The sequence below is a fragment of the Adelges cooleyi genome, unplaced genomic scaffold (assembly GCF_023614345.1).
Source record: "Adelges cooleyi isolate 19-005CV unplaced genomic scaffold, UGA_ACOO_1.1 ACOO_flye_CR_arks_rails_tigmint_CR_PRNA_108, whole genome shotgun sequence".
NCBI classification, from domain to species: domain Eukaryota; kingdom Metazoa; phylum Arthropoda; class Insecta; order Hemiptera; family Adelgidae; genus Adelges; species Adelges cooleyi.
Window position 1 is genome coordinate 11,821,127 of NW_026095761.1, and position 18,642 is coordinate 11,839,768.

At 29.8% G+C, this 18,642-nt stretch overlaps 1 protein-coding gene and 1 non-coding gene across 4 annotated transcripts; one reads left to right on the plus strand and one right to left on the minus strand.

The window, feature by feature from the left end:
• Window positions 1-658: 658 nt before the first annotated feature.
• Window positions 659-7,496, plus strand: LOC126847486 (uncharacterized). Of its 3 annotated transcripts, none has more exons than XM_050587746.1 (20): window positions 659-874; window positions 1,287-1,945; window positions 2,015-2,208; window positions 2,274-2,373; window positions 2,448-2,552; window positions 2,617-2,780; window positions 2,852-3,074; window positions 3,164-3,239; window positions 3,311-3,485; window positions 3,696-3,819; window positions 3,963-4,136; window positions 4,985-5,090; window positions 5,153-5,238; window positions 5,549-5,623; window positions 5,715-5,869; window positions 5,956-6,059; window positions 6,135-6,301; window positions 6,399-6,551; window positions 6,631-6,779; window positions 6,872-7,496. In XM_050587746.1, the coding sequence occupies exons 1-20, from the start codon at window positions 855-857 to the stop codon at window positions 7,055-7,057; spliced, it is 3,195 nt and encodes a 1,064-aa protein (XP_050443703.1). In that variant the 5' UTR covers window positions 659-854; the 3' UTR covers window positions 7,058-7,496. The 3 variants fall into 3 exon arrangements, with proteins under 3 accessions (XP_050443703.1, XP_050443706.1, XP_050443704.1); XM_050587747.1 differs by having other exon boundaries at window positions 660-874; window positions 1,301-1,945; XM_050587749.1 differs by lacking the exon at window positions 5,549-5,623.
• A 6,423-nt stretch (window positions 7,497-13,919) lies between these two features.
• LOC126847571 (5S ribosomal RNA) lies at window positions 13,920-14,038 on the minus strand. Its single transcript, XR_007687087.1, has one exon. It is a non-coding gene; the product is annotated as a 5S ribosomal RNA (ribosomal RNA).
• Between the last annotated feature and the right edge of the window lie 4,604 nt (window positions 14,039-18,642).

Consider the following 18,642-nt stretch of genomic DNA (forward strand, 5'->3'; position numbering starts at 1 on the left):
GATTACTTTGATTGGTATAAATTACAGATTTAGAATTTACCAGCTTGACAAGTCTAGTGCCCTATAGAGCACTTTCTGTAGTGTATACTTCAGAAACTCATCCTTTATTATTCATAAGTGGAATTTGAAGAGGTTTGTGTGTGGTCCCTCCAAATTTTAAAATTATTCCACCAATATATAATTGTCTCATATCTACCTCGTCAGTCAAATAAGCTTGTACGGTTGAAATCATAGTGATGGAAATCCATAGCCTTTAAACTTAAACCTGTATACGTTTACATTTAACCTGTGACCTCCCCGTCAACACTGGGTATTGCTTTGTATTTTCAAACTATATAAATATTGATCTAGTGGAACAAACGATTAGGTAGACACGGCCAAAGAGAAAAATATCAATAATCGATCAGCAAGCATAATATTCTATTGTTTTACAACTGCAGGCAACATCAAACGAGCGGGTAAATAATAATTTTGTTCGCATAGGTAAGGCGAGTGGCGACGTTTCTTATCAGTTTAAGCTGTTATCACAAAAGTTTATTCCGTGCCGTTATCTTATCAATATTTGTAATTTTGCACTTTCATTTTCACAACAATAATGATATTATTGTAATCAATTAGCTGTTATCACTATCAGCTACAATCATTGTCAGTATTAAGGTCGATTGTTGTCGAATCATTGGAATTGTTCAAATATTTTTATGTGTTTTAGTTTTAGTGTAATTTTAATTTACTTGAATGTAAATATAATATTTTTTTTTATTAAAAAGCGATTGTCGTCAATACGAAATTTGTTATGTTATTACATTGCGTCAAGAAAAATCTCAGAATCAGAAATCTCTTTCGTCGTTCTGTAAATGACAATTGTGATTGGAATGTGAGTACACCTAAAAGTTCTTTGTTTTTTTCCCTACACCTATTTCTTATTGTGGGTTTGCCATTATTTATCGTCCTAAATCAATATGTCTTATTATAGAAAACGTTGATAAAGTATGCGTGGCGATTTATTTTGTTTAAATAATAGATTTTTGTCTTATGAACATCACAAAAATGTCATAAAAACGCTCGCATAACAGCTATTGTCCATGATAAGAACACATTTTGAAAAATATCTATAATTTTTATTATTGTTTAAGAGCAACTTTCATAAGTCATTTAGAAATTATGTTTTTTCTGTATAATTTCTTTGTGTTATTGAAACATGTTACAAAACAATATTTATTATTGGAACAATTTACTTTGAGATTGTCTGTAATCGTGATATTATTGTTCTATACAAGTTACGTTAGTTCTACGTTTTCAGTAATGGAAGAAGTAAATAAAATCATACAACAAGTAAAGCGTAACGGAGAATATTTAGTTACCGGACAAGAAAAACTAATACTCAAGACTGAAACGCTCAACACTATCAATACGCAAGTATTGTCATCGCTGCACACGGATCATATTTTAAATCACCATTATTTGTCAGAAATATTGAAAAAGACTCTTAAACTCAAGTTATTACACTCGGCTAACGTTTCGGATCTCAGACAGTCGATCGATATTTCGTCTTTTCACAATCTCATCTATTTAGAACTAATCAACATCAACATAGAATGGTTGTTGGGGCTGAACTACGACAAACTAGAATGTTTGATTATAAACGGTCCCGTTACCACTTTGGCTACTTTACTGAAAAGGAAATGGCCGCACCTCCAAAACTTGGTGTTGAGAGGAGGCCGTCTCGATTCGTTGGACGAATGCCTAATGCTCACTCCTCGTCTCGCCTATTTGGAAGTGTCAAGAAATCTGTTGACTGAAATCGACAATATCGAAAAACTCCAATGCTTGGAATGTCTTAACTTGAGCATTAATCGACTGACAGCAGTGCCGGTCTTGAGCGATTTCGCGGCCAGAAATTTGACTGTGTTAGTGTTGAGTTACAATTGCATCAGTAACATAACAGGTTTGTTTGTAATCGCACTAGTCTGTCGTATCGTTGCCTGTACACTTTTTGTGTTTTTTTTTCTTGCAGGCCTATCGAAATTAACCAATTTAAAGGTATTGGATTTGTCGAATAACATGATTGTGCATCACGAGTCGTTGTCGCCCGTCGGAGACATGGCGTTTTTGAGATATTTAAATGTAGAAAACAACCCTTTGGCGTATGTGGAAAACCACAGGGACGTGACGTGTGGCTATTTACACGAAAACGCCGCTGTTGAAATTGTAAGTCACGCTACGCTTTTATGTTTGCCAATAGCTTATCCGGACATTTCTGTGTGTCATTTCAGTTTGAGCTAGACAATAAACTACTTTCGAAATCTGAGAAAAAATGTGTCGGACAATCGTCCAGAACACTAGATTTATCGTTTTTACACTACATGCCGCCAAGTAAAAACCATTTTTTATGAATTCTTATTTGTGAATGACGTTCGACTGTGTATTAAAAATTAAAATGTTTTTAGCCAGCGCAAAAGCAACCAAAATCAGATCGCCCATCATCGAAGACTGCGTTTGGAGAGAAAAGTCTTATGTTCCGTCACCAGTACAGAAAATAAATCTCAACAGAGGTTTGGCAAATGTTTGATATTTTTTTAATATTTATCTGGTACTTATTTTTATCTACGATTATAGATACGTCAAAATCGGAACACTTAAATACCAAAAAGCAAATAGAGAACGTTCGAGAAATGTATGGAGAAAACAACTGGTTACACAGTCACGCTGGAAGTTACGTTCAAGGTATTTTGGGCATTAAACAACAGTCGGAAAGAGAGCCGCTAATACTTCCGAACGCCGTATGGATAAATTTTTTTTATATTTATATACTTTTGATGCAATAACTTTATTTTTCAACCAAACTAATTAGGAAGTAGAAAATACACAAGACAATTGTAAACCACTTACCGATGCAGATGACATGACAGAAACGATTGTTGATGATTCAATGCTCAACGTGACGTCCGATTCAATCGCCAATAATGATTTCTCAGGGTTAAACCCATTCGAAGACGTAGACACTTCAAAAACGAGTTCTATAGACAAGGTGTCGTTATTGACAGACGACAACGACGACAGGTTAAAGCAATCGGGTAAGTTGTCGTCGTTATTTACAATTCAAAGACAAGTAAACAGTGCAAACGGCTCTAAAAGAAAACATTATTATTTCTATATACTTTAGAAACGATATGGCGTGCACAAATTGTCAATCGTAATAAAGAAGAACCGCTGAATATATTGTTATGTCTAACAGAAAAGTAAGTTTTACCTATTGCAATTCTGTTTTTAAAATATATTGTAATAATTGTTGTCGAACGATTAATTACAGGGAGTTAAAAGAGAGGAGTTGTATCGACGGTCGTCTGTTTACGTCGTGGAGTCGAGATTCGATCGAAAGTTGCGTGAAAATTTGTTTCGATCCCATTAAAATTCAAATAAATTTTATGACCGTACGAAGGGATAAAAACCAAAGGATTTACATTATGAACAACGAAGACGCTAATGTGAGTAAAACGAAAAAAGACGACTGCTATAAAATCTAAATTTTGCATATTTAATAGTGAAAAGATAAGGTTGGTTTGGTATGAAATGCAAATACTATGTTTTTATTTTATTTAAATTGCAATTGCATAGAAATAATTTTTCATGCAACCGTCAGATGTTTTGTAAATATAATAATAAATTATTATTATTGTAAAATTTTTTTTTTTTAGGCATTTGTAAATCTTATTTGCGTCGAATTAGAATCGAGAACTCTTAGTGAAATGAATCAAAGTGTATTCAAGTGTATGAAATGTACTACAATGTTTTGTCAAGAGAGCAATCGAAGTGTATTTAGTGAGTAATTTATCAATATTTATAGAACAATCTTAATAATTAAAGGAGACGTGTTCTTGTTTTGTCGATTATTCAATTTTGTCGCTTTATTGTTATGCGAAAAACATTTTAAAATGATCAACTCGTTGATATTTTTTGTCTAGGAGATAAAAGAAAAAACCGTTGCCCGAGTTGTAACAGCTCTATTGTTGTACAAGTGGAAGACGAACCACTGCCGTCTACATCTTACGCACCGGAAGAGACAACGCAAGAAGCTGAAACTAATTTGACCGACGATGAAAATTATTTGGACGGAACGCCAATGAATTCGAGATCTGGTATGTAAACCTATCGAGGATGGATGAAGTGAGTTACGATGGACAAATCGTCCCCCTTCCCCATTTTTTTCTTAGGGTTAAGCGGTTAAGTCAACATTTTGTGCAAAATGAGTTATGTACATCGAAAAATTCTAAAAAAAAAACTCTTATTTGGGCTGTGTATTTTGTGATAAAGTTAACTTAAATGTTTTTGAATTTAGAATTTAATAGTGCGATAAAAGTTCCGTCATTTTTTTTTTATACTGGCTTAATCGTTTTGAACCGTTTTTTTAGTGATAAAATTGTTTTTAATATTGATATTAGTGTGACATTATTATAAATATTAAAAAGCATTAAATGTATTAAAATACTAAAATATTAAAATGACAGCCATTTTATTTAAAAACAGAAAGAGTAAATTCAACTGAATAACATATTTTGTCTTTTTTTTTTTTTTAATTTATAACAGCTATTTTGATATTTATGAATTGAAATTTATACAGCTAAGTAGAAAAATAAGGTGGTTTTTTATTACTATATTCAAAAAATATATACAGCCTTTCCTAATTCACGACCTAACATGTTCTTCTGAAACTTGTTTTTAGTTTTCCATTTCTTGAAAAGTTTATAGTTGTTGACTTAACCCCTTTTTCACGCACGCTCACGATATTCAGTAGGTCACAAATACGAATGAAACCAAAACAAAGCCTACCCAAGAAACAAACATTTTAGACATTGAATTTGAGTAACATAATATTTTTTATGTATTTTTAACTGTCGTCATTTGATTTATAGCGCAACATACAACTCCTGCGTAGAATTTAAAGTATTTAATTTAATTGTAAGTATATTTTTTGTTTACGTTTTAGGTTCCGAAGAACCGGAACAAAGAAAACTCAGTAGAAACGATAGTGACGTGGAAATAATAAGCAACCCCAGTGAGAAATCTGTTGAAGTGTTAGAAGTTATATCGAGGTTTTGTATAATAATTTTTCTTTTTTTTTACCTCTTTTTACCTGTTTTTTTTCTGTACATAGCACAAACATAAGCACCGACTGTAAAACGGACAAAATCCAATTACCTCCCGATGTTCGGACAGCGTTGACCGAAAGCAGTTCTTCGGGTAAATATTTTTTTGAAAGCGTAATTTATAATATACTATTTTTTTGTGTTGTGTCTAGTTAAGTTTCATGTAAGTATTAATAGCCGTACATGCTGAAAGTAATTTATACTAATTACTGTTATTAATCACTTAACAAAATATGATTAAGCCATACCACGTCTTGTTGTAATAATATTTTCTTTGCTAATCTCTTATAAATTTTTTTTAAATTTTTGCCAAAAATCTACATTGATAACATTGTTTATACCTGATGAGTGTGGCATTTACGAAATGTGTACTAATTAATAATAATAATTAATATTAATATTAGGATCGATGACGGACAGTGTGTGTACTGCTTATGAAAGTCGTAAACTCCAAACAACTAGTTCGTCCGCGTCAAAAGGTAAGGAAACTCTTAAGAATATTTCTATAGTGATAACACTTGTATTTTGAGAGTTATATATATATATATATTTGTCAACCTTCTTGTATAGACACGTTAAGCAACTCCGATCTGAAGGTACCATCTTTGTTGGAAAAACCTATTCAATTTTCCTTTGACGATTTTGCTTGCATCGATCAACGGCTTAAATCGTACGTTCAACAGAAATTTTTTCGAAACAGAGAAGAAGTCGTACTCGTATTTCACGTGAGTTTGAGCAATAACAATAATTGAATAAAATTTGATAAACAATTTAACTTAAATTTTAATATATTTTTTATCGTACCTAACAGTGTAATTGCGTAATGATGAACCCAGATCAGAAGTTCGACGGATGTATTGTCATATCGAATCGGTCTTTGTACATATTCAAATTCATCGGTCGACCTGAAGAACTGTAAGCAAAACACTTGTCAGTATGTTTTATTTTTTTTTAAGGTGTCGTAACAACGTTGTGTTATTGTAAAAACAGCTTACAGAAAATATCAAGTCATCGTCTGAGCTTGGTGAAAACAATAGCGACGTTGCCGTGGAACGTGGGTCTGATCATATGTGTCGGACAGCCGGACGCCGATATAAAATATACCTTTGTGCTGTACGTACCGCACATCACAATACGATTAATCGCATTTCTAGAACGTGAGTACAGCGTGGTGTTTATATCAAACTTGAAATACATATTTTGTATTTTAATCAGTTAAATTAATTTGTAATTAAAATAATGCTCGTTTTCTAGGGATAAAGCCGTTCGAGCAACGTGAAGTGTTAGTATTATCGCCCAACACTAATTGCTATCTGTACGTTAACAATCTACTTTATAAAAGCGAATTACACTTGCCAATAATCCACGTTGCGATCTGCGAGAGTGCTACAATTGTGTCTGACAATGGTAAACAATCCGCTGCGAGAGCTACATGTACTCTAAACATAAGATTTTTTTTTTATTGTCAATTGTTTTCCTTGAAAAGGTCTCGTGGAAATAATTGATCTGCCCGGTGTAGTCGTCACCGAATACGAATTGGTAATATTGGCCGGCGAGTGTTCGTGGTTGTTTCCGTACGAAGAGAGTTTTCCTACGATTAGCCACGTACAGCTAATGAACAAACTGAGTCATATTGTGAGAGATTATTTTTGTTTTTTCGTAATCACTTGAGCAACATCATAATATTAAATAATCTTAAATAATTGTGTGTCGTCGTATTCCAACAGGAGAAAAACGAAGATAAACTTTCTTTCAACTTTGACGACGACGTATCATGGCTGTTGACGTTTAACCGCGTAGACGTGGACAAAGTAACGGAAGAAGTTATTAAAGTGTTATCGAGTGCGAAACAAAAATTAAATCTCAGCACCACGCAAACCGACGTGGATACTACATTGAATCGCTCCACTTAGGTTCACTGTACAACGTGAAAAGCGATGCAATTGTTGTTACTTGTTGCGTGTAATCCAATTTAAGCTAATTAATATCAAAGACTAAAAGTTATGAAAAGAAACGTAAGTGACGTTTTTATGTAAAATTACCATTCAAGATTTTTACAAAAAATGATACGTCTTCTGTTTTTATCCAACGACCTCCATTTCTTGTATGAGCTTCCTCGTTAAATTAATTATATTGTATAAAGCAAAAAAAAAATATATATTTATTGTTATTTAATATTAGGAAGTACTGTATAGTTTAAAATATTGTAATATTATCGTCACTAAATATGTTTTTTACCGATATCTTTAATCGTAACAAATAATAGTCTAAAGAAATTATACCTGATACAGATACGTTTATTGAAACACAAACAAAGATTTATACATTTTATAATATATTTATTCAAATTTATTTTGTTTTGTTGTTATTATTGCTCACTTTAGCACGTTATGGCTATGCTAGATCTCTGATGAGTAATCTTTTTTTTTTTTTATTGTGTCTTTATTGAAAAAACATTTTTTTTATATGACTGGTTTGTTAATTCTAGACATTTTTCTAGTGCTTGATTTAGTATAAGCAACAAAATATACAGTTAGATAAGTGAAGAAAAAAAACAAATAGATAGAATAGATAATGAAAAAAAAATTACTATAAAATGTAACCAGAGCTCGAGATGAAAGATATTGTCGCATTAATTTCAAGAACAACGCAAGAATTAAGAATGAGAGCAGAGTTAGGGTTAGAGATGCCATCAGCCATGCAAGGCTAGGATCATTTATAAAAAATCGATTTTTTTTTTAACTTGAATCTAACCGCCATGTTCTGGATATTAAATAACATTTAAAATACTTAGTAAAAGAAAAAACGCGTTTTAAACGTTATTTATAAAACAGTTTATATAAAAAATCTTAAATTAAAAAAAAAAAAAATACATTTTTAAACAAAAATTACTAACAAAATTGTTTAACAACAATTTTTATCTATGGTATGTATTAGGTATAATTTTGTAATTTAAAATTTTCAAAAATGTTGATGTATAATCTTTTAAATAATACCTCGAGTAATCGACGCCTAGTATAGCTACAATATGTTTGGTAACGAGCAATTTTTTTTCAGATATTCTTATCAGCTTAAAAATCGATATCCGTTGCTTCCCAGTTCTCAGCCATTCGGCTAAGAACAAAAAAAAAATTTATACGGTAAAGAACAAAAATATTTGGAAAAAAAATGCAAAAAGGTATGCCAGCCCCCCCCCCCCCCCACTTTTACGACTTAGTGTTCAATTAAGGACATTTCTTGTGAAAGATATGACAAAGGAAACCACCTTCATTGTGAAAGATATACCAAGAGGTCACCCCCATCCAAGTACTAACTAAGCCCGGCGTTAAAATTTTTTATTTTCATTTTTTATGACTTTACAAAGATTTGATTTTTTTACTGTATTTCTTAATATTTTCAATCGTTACTACAAAGACGAGTAGTTTTATTAGATCGCATAAAAATAATTTAGGGCTTAAGGTCTGGAAATTAGTCTAAAGTTTGGAACTATAACATACACAATTTTATAAAAATTCTGTAGTCAAACTTTTTTATTAAGGAAAACTTCAAAAAAAAAGGGGGGAAATCCGTAGTCAATTTCTATATTGCTAATAATTTTGCTATTTTTAGCATTTAGAAGCTTTTGAAAATATTATATGGTTTTTTATCATTGTTTTTTCTTTTTTTACACAGAAAAGTATTGAAAACACGTTTTAAGTTGTGTTGTTTATTGAAATAAGAAGAAAACATATTTTGATATGATGTTTTGTATGCTTGTTCAAACAGTAAGCTGTTTGCATGCACGATTGCAGCAAGTAAGAAATATATCCAAAACATAAACAACATTATTATTTTCTAAACTTTCGTCGTATGAAATGCGCTAGTATACTGCAATAAACGACAAGTGTGTAATCCACACACGGTCGGTAGTTTTTACTTTGTGTCTTATTTACCATGAATTCGCATCTATATGAAGTAACATGGAAGTCATACGCAGAAAAGTACTTAGCAATGGTCTATGTACAATTTTTTAGTTTCGTTCGATGTGAATAACAAATGAGTTATAGGCCACAAAAACACTTCGCTAAATCAATACACAAGCCCATTAACAATTTTAGAAAATTTAATACACAAAAATATGTTGAAAAATAATTTGAAATCAACGTACTTTTCAATTTAAAATATGTACGGTTAATTTTTGTACCCTGAATAATTATACTTATATAAATCGTATTTAATGTGTTTGGCCAGCCATGTTATTTTTCTCCACTCAACTCAGGCTCTCTCACTAAATATATTCTACATTATTTTTTATTTAGTGACTCAACATATGAACATTAAATCTCTGTATAATAATTAAATGAGATAAATTAGGATTTAATCTATTGAAATTATTACAAACAATGATCCTGTCACCCGAATTTGCATAGACATATAATAAATGTAGAAAAATAATTGGGAAAAATCAGAAGGATACGTCTCCCGTTAGGTTATATAGTAATCCTTTAACATTAGTACAGTTGTATTTTTAAAAATCATTATTGCGAAAAAATAGTAATTTATTTACAAACAGTAAAAAAACGTTCCTTTTATTGATAACTTCCTAATAAGTTTGTTTTATCTGAACTAACTATTAAACTAAACTAACCGTTTAGAAAATATTATATGGTTTTATCATTATTATTATTTTTCTAAATAGTAGTAAATATACTATGAACGTATTGAAAACACTTTTTAAGCAGTGTTTTTTATTAAAATAAGAAAATAATAAGAAAACATATTTTGATGTGTTGTTTTGTAGTTTTAACATCGACCTAGCTATAATATTTTTAAGTCGCCGAAGTTAAAAAAAAAATTGTCTTGCCTTACTGAGACGTAAACCTATACCTGCACACACCTTTTAGTAGAATTTCTCAGCTTTAAGTAGAAGAATGAATCCGATATTTTAGGTTAGGCGGATTGCGCTTTTTGTTTTTAATTATAATTATTAACACATTAATCTAATACCAACAATGTATTATATGGTACGAATTACAAAATATTATATTGCCAAAAAACAAAATAATGAAACAAATGCTTCAAACCTCAATCAGCAGGCGTCCCTGTAAGATGGAACTCATTGCCATAATCCCAACTTAAAATTTCCATTAAATCTTACGTATTTATACTAACCATATCGAGTCAATGTCTAATTGACATATCCACGAAGCATTTACATAAACAATTTAGCAGTAGCTAAATAACTTATCTGTATAGTATTTTTTATTAACAATCAACATTTTAGATGCATTCATCTAATACCAACAATATATTATAATATGGTGCAAATTAACAAAATATTTTACTGTAAAAAAAAAACATATGCTACAAACCTCAATATGGCGTCCCTGTGAGATGGAACCTTACGCCTTAATTCTAATCATAACGGGTCAATACCTGGTTAAAATATCAGAGAAGCTGGAAGCATTTGTGGTATGTAGATTAGACCATATTATTTTTTGTACAAAGGTATTAGTATGGAATAAGGTAATGCAGAAAAATAAGATACACCATTTTTTTAATTATAATACTTATTTTTTTATTTATTTAATTCCCAAAAAATAAATGCAAAAACCCAAACTTATTCTATAATATTTTTTAAATACCAATGCCCTATGTAATTGTAAAACAGGAAATAAAGACACACCATTTTTATAATAATAATATTTTATTTATCAAATTCCCGTAAAATGTTTGTAAATAGTTTTAAAAGCCCAAACTTATTCTATAATATTCCTTAATCCCAATGTCCTATGTAATTATAGCTTTATCAAAAAATACATTGTTATTCACATAAAACAAACGTTAAAGAAATCAAACTTAGTAGTGAAACACTTATGCAACTATCGGATCTTCTAAATCACCAATTTCCAGTTTTTTTAAGCGATTATAACTCTCAGAATTTTCGAGGATTGTGAATGACTTCACTGCAATCATATCGACCCCGTTTAACCACTTACTCTTTATGTAATTTACCAACACTTTTGCGCATAATAGGTTTTCTTTTACTGAACACACGGTGGTTTCTTTAGGTGTGGCCAATCTTAACAGTTTCGTGAATTTTTTTACATTCTCCATAGTCGAACTACTGTTTCCTTCATCTACGTCCATCGACGTGTTGAAATCAATATCGTCTAACGCCATATTTGTCAATGATGTTCTCAATTTTTTCACATACTCATCGATAACACTGCGATCAGAGAAATTTTCAGGTGGATTTCCCATCAAACCGATTGCCGAATACAAGTATTCGTCTTCAGTTATATTAAGAAGTTTAGCAATCGAGTTAAAATGTTTGACCATTTTGTCATTGCACAGTTTGACATGGTTACGCACAAAATCATCTAATGTTGAGTCATCCATTCGATTGATGGTCAACATGTATCTCATGATGAGTCGAATAACGATCACCTTCATCAAATGCATAATGTTGTTCTGAAAATTAATTAGCGATTCGATTCGCACGGACAGTGGGTTAGTATAGTCGATACTGAGTAGGTAATGTTTATTAAATTTATCCGCTATTGGATTTAAGCTCAACTGAATACCAAATATTTCTAAGTTTTCAATTTTACTATAGTTGGAGTATTCCAACAGATGGTTCAACAGCAAATTTCTCAAAGAATAATGTAAAAAACAAATCTCACCTAGTCCTCTGCCAAATCTTTGGTCTAATTCGTAGTTCTGTTTAATCTGTTTATTAATTCTTTGCTTGTTATTAAATACCCGCGTTAGTACCACTGTTTTACTAACGTCATGTAAGGATTTGTTTTCGACTAATAATTGTCCAACGTCGGATACTTTTCTATGAGTAGTTGGATGGAACACTTGGCATTTCTGTGTTTTTATAAACTCCTTGAACAATTGTACTACGGCGTAATGAGCTTTAACCACGGCTTTGTCGGTTCCTTTTACAGGGTCGAGCAGTAAGAAATCACTTACAAGTTGAGTGTACATACAAAAGATCCACATTAATTCCGCAATGACAATATGCCGGCTGTCTTTGTGGTCCTCGTTTAATCCAACGGTTAACATTAGACTAGCTTCGTTTGTAAATGTAAGAAGGTTCTTTTCAGTCGCACTTAATAATTCTCGTTCATTCTCGTTCACCAAAATTGTTTCTGTCAACTCCATATGGACGACAGCAGTAACCGCGTAGCCACACCATATGTCTCTGTAAAATTGTTTCTTGCAATCATCTAATTTGTTTCCAAACATCTTAGTATTAAAAGGGCCGCTATAACATCCTCGATCCATCTTCTTAGCCCATTCGATAAAGTCGTTTGTCTTTTTGTCGGAATCAGAGATTTCAATTAGAGTAAAAAAGGCAAAAAGCCATATAAAGTACTTCATCTTAAAGAGCGCCATAGTACCTACTCGGATGGACATAGCGAACAATTTGTTTTTGTTAAACTTATGTAAAACTCGTAAAATATTTGTGTCTTGAACCAACAAAAACACTTGTGTGTTTACATCTAAAAAATATTATGTGTACATATAAAAATTGACACTCTACGTATTATGTATATGCAGCTCCGAAAGTTTTCATAGTATACTTTCTCGTGGTTTTACTTTCACATGTGTTTACTAGTATAACAGTGGTACTTGTTATACTAATGTCAATATACGAATTTCATTTATTCTGAGGTAATGTGTTAAAAAATAATTTGAAATTAACATTCTTTTCAATTTAAAATATGTAGGATTAATTTTTAAAAATAGTCAAATTAATTCCAAATTTGTATGGAATATTCTTTAAAAGATGTACTGTCGACATACTTTGAAAAACCAAAAAAATATTTTTAAACAATTTTTTCCAGCAAACTTGTAGGACTCAAGCCCTGAAAATTAGACAAGAAAGATAGATTTAGCGTTGGTAGTAAGTGATAGTTAAATTTATTGTAAAAGTGCAACTTTTTTTTCATAATAATATTTAAAAATTAAAATAAATATAGGTTTATTATTTATAGTTTATTCTTTATGGCTATTTTTCATAATTATTAAATAATGCATTTTCTCTTATTTGTATATCAATTAAATATAGTTTAAAAAAAAACGCTACAAATTTACAGCCCTAGTAGTAGCATACTCTGTCTAAGAGAATATATGCCTCTCGAGTACAAACTATTTATAATGCTACAATATTTACCCTTGTTTCAAATATTGTTGTAGAAATATATATATATTACTATGATGATACTTACCTATGTGGCTAACATTAATTTTAGAATAATGTTAATTACTAAATGCCATTAATCGAGTGAAATCGGCCGGTAAGTGTCATATCTAATTTAAAGGAATGATTACATGACAGTTACAAATGGTAGAACTAAATATATGTATAACACAATTTTATTGAGTATAAAAAAAAATGTATACACAGTATATGATAAATAAACATAACTTATTCAATAAATATTTAGGTACAAATCGGTTGCAACAAAATCTAAGTAACCTATTGGCATTTCTATGTATGTAATTGACAGACATCAATTTTTAATTAAAAATCGACTTTGCCAAACAGTCTTAACAAGGATTTCCATATTTCCTAATAGGGTCAATTATTATATTTTCTAATATGTCACTTTATCGATCTATTTTACAGTATGGTATTATTATTTGGGGTGGTTCTTCTGAAACCACATTAAAACCTTTTATCTCCTTGCAAATAGAGTTGTTCTTCTTTGTCAAAAAAAAAAATAACATTTTATACAGTTAAAAAACACAAAAATATTTGGAAAAAAATGCCAACAGGTTTGCCAACGGCACGTAGTGTTCCCAAGCGGTCACCCATCCAAGTACTAACTACGCCCGACGTTGCTTAACTTCAGTGATCGGACGAGAACTGGTGTATTCAACGTGGTATGGTCGTTGGCGGACATATCTCGATTATTTCACTTATTTAAACACAAAACTATATTTATTATTATTTGATGATGTTTTAAATAATATTATATAACATACATCAGACATCACACATCAGTAAATCACATTACATTGGACACGTTTAAAATATTATGATAGAACATTACATTGTTAGTCGATAAATGGGCATTGGGCGTACTGTATTGATGAATCGATTTAGAATTTTGGTTATTAAATCATAGCACGGTTTGTAAGGTATAATAGACCAAGTTACAAATACAAATTGATATTATAAAAAATAAATGTATGAAATATAATGTTGGCGTTAGACTGCGATTGCTGTGGAACGAAGGAAATAAATTCAACATTATATAATAATTATTATTCAGTAAACCTAGCAAGTGAAAACAAAATATTCAAAATATTGATTCCGTTTTTAAAAAAAAAAATAATTGTTGATACATTTTTAAATAAGTACATCATGCGTAATCATTTTGAAATTTGAGCTTATTTAAAAAAACTGTGGTCGTCTAATGTTTTTTTTAAGAATACCCAACTATTATATGATAAACACATTTGCAAAGTCCGCTATGTATATTTCTTGCAAATTTTACGATAATTATGAAAATTATAGGTGTTATTTTAAGTATTCGTTACACAATAGTGTTAACAAACAATTTGTACTTTAAGGAGGACAATTATTTAGGAAAATTCAAAATTATTTTGCAAAATTAAAAATCCGAAAACGCTTTAAATTTGCACGAAAAACGTGCTAAAAGTTCCTCTTATTTCTTGTAAATATCAATTATAACTATATTTTGACCACGTGCACTACATATCAATAAATTACAATTTATAAAAAATTGAATTCAATGTTGCAAAAATAAATGTCGGCAGCTAAGAATTTTTGGAATTTGACAATTTTCATAGCTAATAATTTTGGTTGCTATTCGAACATTGTAAAAAATTTGAGTTAATTAAAAACACTGGCCGACAAGGGTCTTTCTATGAATAAGTATGCTGTATGATTAACACACTTGCTAGTCACGTCTTGTTTATTTTATATACATTGGTGGCAATGGCATAAAATTGTTGACATTGTTCAAAACAACTGGTCCTAAGAAAATTTGGATTTTCTAAAAAAATTTTGGTTTTCAAACTATTTGGATGTATACATATCGAACCTTTTACAATGATTTTAAGACGTTCATTTGGGGCCGATCCCGGTGGTATTGCAATACCGGGTCAGCCCGCAGTGAAGCAAGCCCTAAAATCTCCACAAATTCTAATCATGTTTTCTAAATTATAATTTCATTTGCCAAAAATTCACAAACTCAAAAAAAAGTCCAACGTCAGCGGTGTCTACCGGCATTCGCAGAAAAACAGACCATCCCCTTAGACGGTAAATAATAAAATTGTATATTTCATAAAATCAAATACTAACTGATTTATTTATATTTAAAATTGTCTCAAGACTTGACGGCGATATATTTTTTATTCTTATAAATTTTCATATTATGTTTTTTTAAATAAAAATATTCCACATCTTCAGTTACCGATACTTGAAACCGCTTAGGTAATATATATATATATATAAATGTACCCAAAATTATTTTCAGTTTAAAAGTTAATTAAATGCATACGTCACTATTTAAGTTTCAAAAGTATAGAGCTGTGGGAAAAAAGTATATTGTAAAATTATGTTTTTAAAAGAAAAACTATAAATTTGTAATTATTATAAGAGAAAATTAGTGTCTTGACTTTGATCTTTTATATTTTACCCTGTGTACTGGCCAAAAAATAAATGACCCCTTCCCCTTCAAAATCGAGAAAAACACCCAAAATATTTTAACTTAAAATTACGATGATGTACAATTTTATTTTATTTCTAATTTGTATGGAACATTCTTTAAATATATTACTTGATATTATTTGACAAATCAATAAAATATTATAAGCCCTTTTCCCCTAGAATAGATAGACATTTTTTCTTTATTTCAATTTTTTAAAAAAAAGTTTTAGGCATAAAGGTCTGAAAATTAGACCTAAGGTAGATCTTGAAAAGAATAATACCATATATAATTTTCTTAAAAATCTGTAGTCAAACTATTTTTATTAAGGAAAACACCCCAAAAAGGGAAAATTACACTTTGACTTAAGTCAATTTTCAGGTTGCTACGTGTGAATGAATCAACAGTTAACAGGTACTAAATCATATTTGTATTATATTGTTAACTACCAATGATATATTGGTAATTATGACAATACATTTTTATAGACAGACGATCAACCATAATCGTATCCACCTTAATACTAAAAATTAATTTTGAAGCACAAAAATGACTGTGCTTGGTTTAGACTGTACTGGTTTGAATTCGCACCGAAGCGTTTGTTTAAAATTGATTTCATCGCTTTCAGACTTAAGTTATAGTAATAATAATAATATTGCCGACGTTTTATATATTATTTTACACACTTAATTGGAATGAAACGACTAAAATTTAAACTAATGTGCTCTTAGCGGATAACATGATTATTATTATTTTTTTCTGATGTTTCCAACCCTGATCTGGGGTCCTTGGTCCCTTTTTGCACAAAATAATGATTATGTTTTTAGACTCATTTAAAAAATACAATTATTTTACTGTGACAACTCGGATGCGCCATAAGAACCGTAAGTAAAATATAATTTGTTATTATTATAAATATTGATACTCGGCCAAGAATCGATACAACGTCGTTGAACCCTCATTTAAAATATAATATGTATGCCAAAGGTCAAGTACATTTTGTATAAATATTATTGTCGTGACAGAAATATCCAACTATTTCTCAATTTCTGGGTCACACCGTGTGGGTAGTGCGTTTTCACTAATGTGATCATCATCATCGCAGCAGCAAAAATAACTCTGTAGGAAAATATAGCCATGACTCTAGGCCAGGAAATGCGTTTTAAATAATTATTTTATTTAAAAAAAAAAAACTGTAAAATATTCGGATCTTTATTGTGTACCCGTTGGCCGTTACAATTATTGTACATTGTATGTAAATACCAGTTCCGAACGGCAAGATATAAAATGTAGAATATAATGTATACTTACATTTAATTTACTACCTTTGTATAATTTTTTGTTTTACAAATAATAAAAGAACATTTTTGCCATTTATTGAACTATAATTAATCACCACAACACTTGTAAAAATATTCGAATCTTTATTATATCAGCTTTAAAGAAAAAAAAATTTACAAGGAGTGATAAAGTCAAATATCAGTTTGAACGACAAAGACAATAATTACTAAGCCAATTAACTTAAATTAAAGTTTATAAAACTCAACTATATATGCCAAGTACAACCGTTATGGATTTGCTCGAAAAATCCTTGCGACTCTTAGTTATGTTTATTCATTAATCTGCTTAACAATTTGTTAAGCCAATATTACCGGCACAAAGCCAGTCGATGCAGTGATGATGACATTTCAAGAGAGATACATATAATAAATAATAAGGGTATAGGTATACCATGTATTGAAGATAACTCAAGGATCAGTTTGAAGAAGTTTAACATAAAAAAAATAAAAAACACTTTTAATTATGTTCTGATAAATTAATACTTTTTTTTAATTTTTAAATAATGTTTTATCGTTTTTTTCTTTTCATTTGAACACAAACAGTAGCCCTTCTAGTATTGTATAATATTATACATAATATTCGTATTACTTCTTGAAATGCACAATAATATACTTCATTACACGCTATACAATTTATGGTACATTCTTACAATTCATATTAGGGTTATCAAAATTAAATAAAATCTAAAAGAGATTGTAGATATGAATCAAACATAAACACATTGGTGGACATAATATTTTAACAAACAATAATAATTACAGTGGGAAATATTATACATATGTATATACTATATCTAACAACTGAATTTATTATTAAACTTGTTTTTAACTTTTTAATTAATATTGCTTCATAGAAGTTTTATTACGATCACAGATTTTGACATTACATTTTTTTTTTAAATTACTAATAGAATTACATATTATTAACGATTGTAATCATAATAATGAAAATTGTGTGTTTAGTTTAGAAGACTTTTTTTTTTTTTTTTTACATATAATATTGTAAATATAATAGTAAACGCTATTTAAGTTGTAATATTTATGACTAAAGCAAAAGCAAAAAACTAATTATTTACAGCTCATTAATAAGTAATAAGCTTTAAAAATTATTTATTTGATTTTTGCAGATATTTTTTTGTTATTTATACCTTTTATTAATCGATCATCATAGTGATTATTATTAACCAATAATTAACAACAACAACATTCTTAACGTAATGTGAAAGAGGCAGTTGATACTAAAAAAAAAAATTACATTTTTTTAACTGTTTGAAAGTATACATAAAAAAAATATGTAATTAATATCGCACAATAGAATAATAAAATGTAAAATTATTTAAAAAGAATAAACGTGGAAAAATCAAAACGATGGGAGTACTCGACTTAACTATATAATATTTGGACGTAAAGTAATAATCATTATAATATTTATGACATACTACATTCGAAAACAAAAACAAAATCGTTTAAAACACGAGTAAAATT

Excerpts from the sequence above, each read along its gene's own strand:
- LOC126847486 (XM_050587746.1), top strand. The coding sequence starts at position 855 with ATGACAATTGTGATTGGAAT. Across the intron at positions 2,374-2,447 it reads TTTACACTACATGCCGCCAA|CCAGCGCAAAAGCAACCAAA; the intron begins GTAAAAACCATT and ends AAATGTTTTTAG. Across the intron at positions 2,553-2,616 it reads GAAAATAAATCTCAACAGAG|ATACGTCAAAATCGGAACAC; the intron begins GTTTGGCAAATG and ends CTACGATTATAG.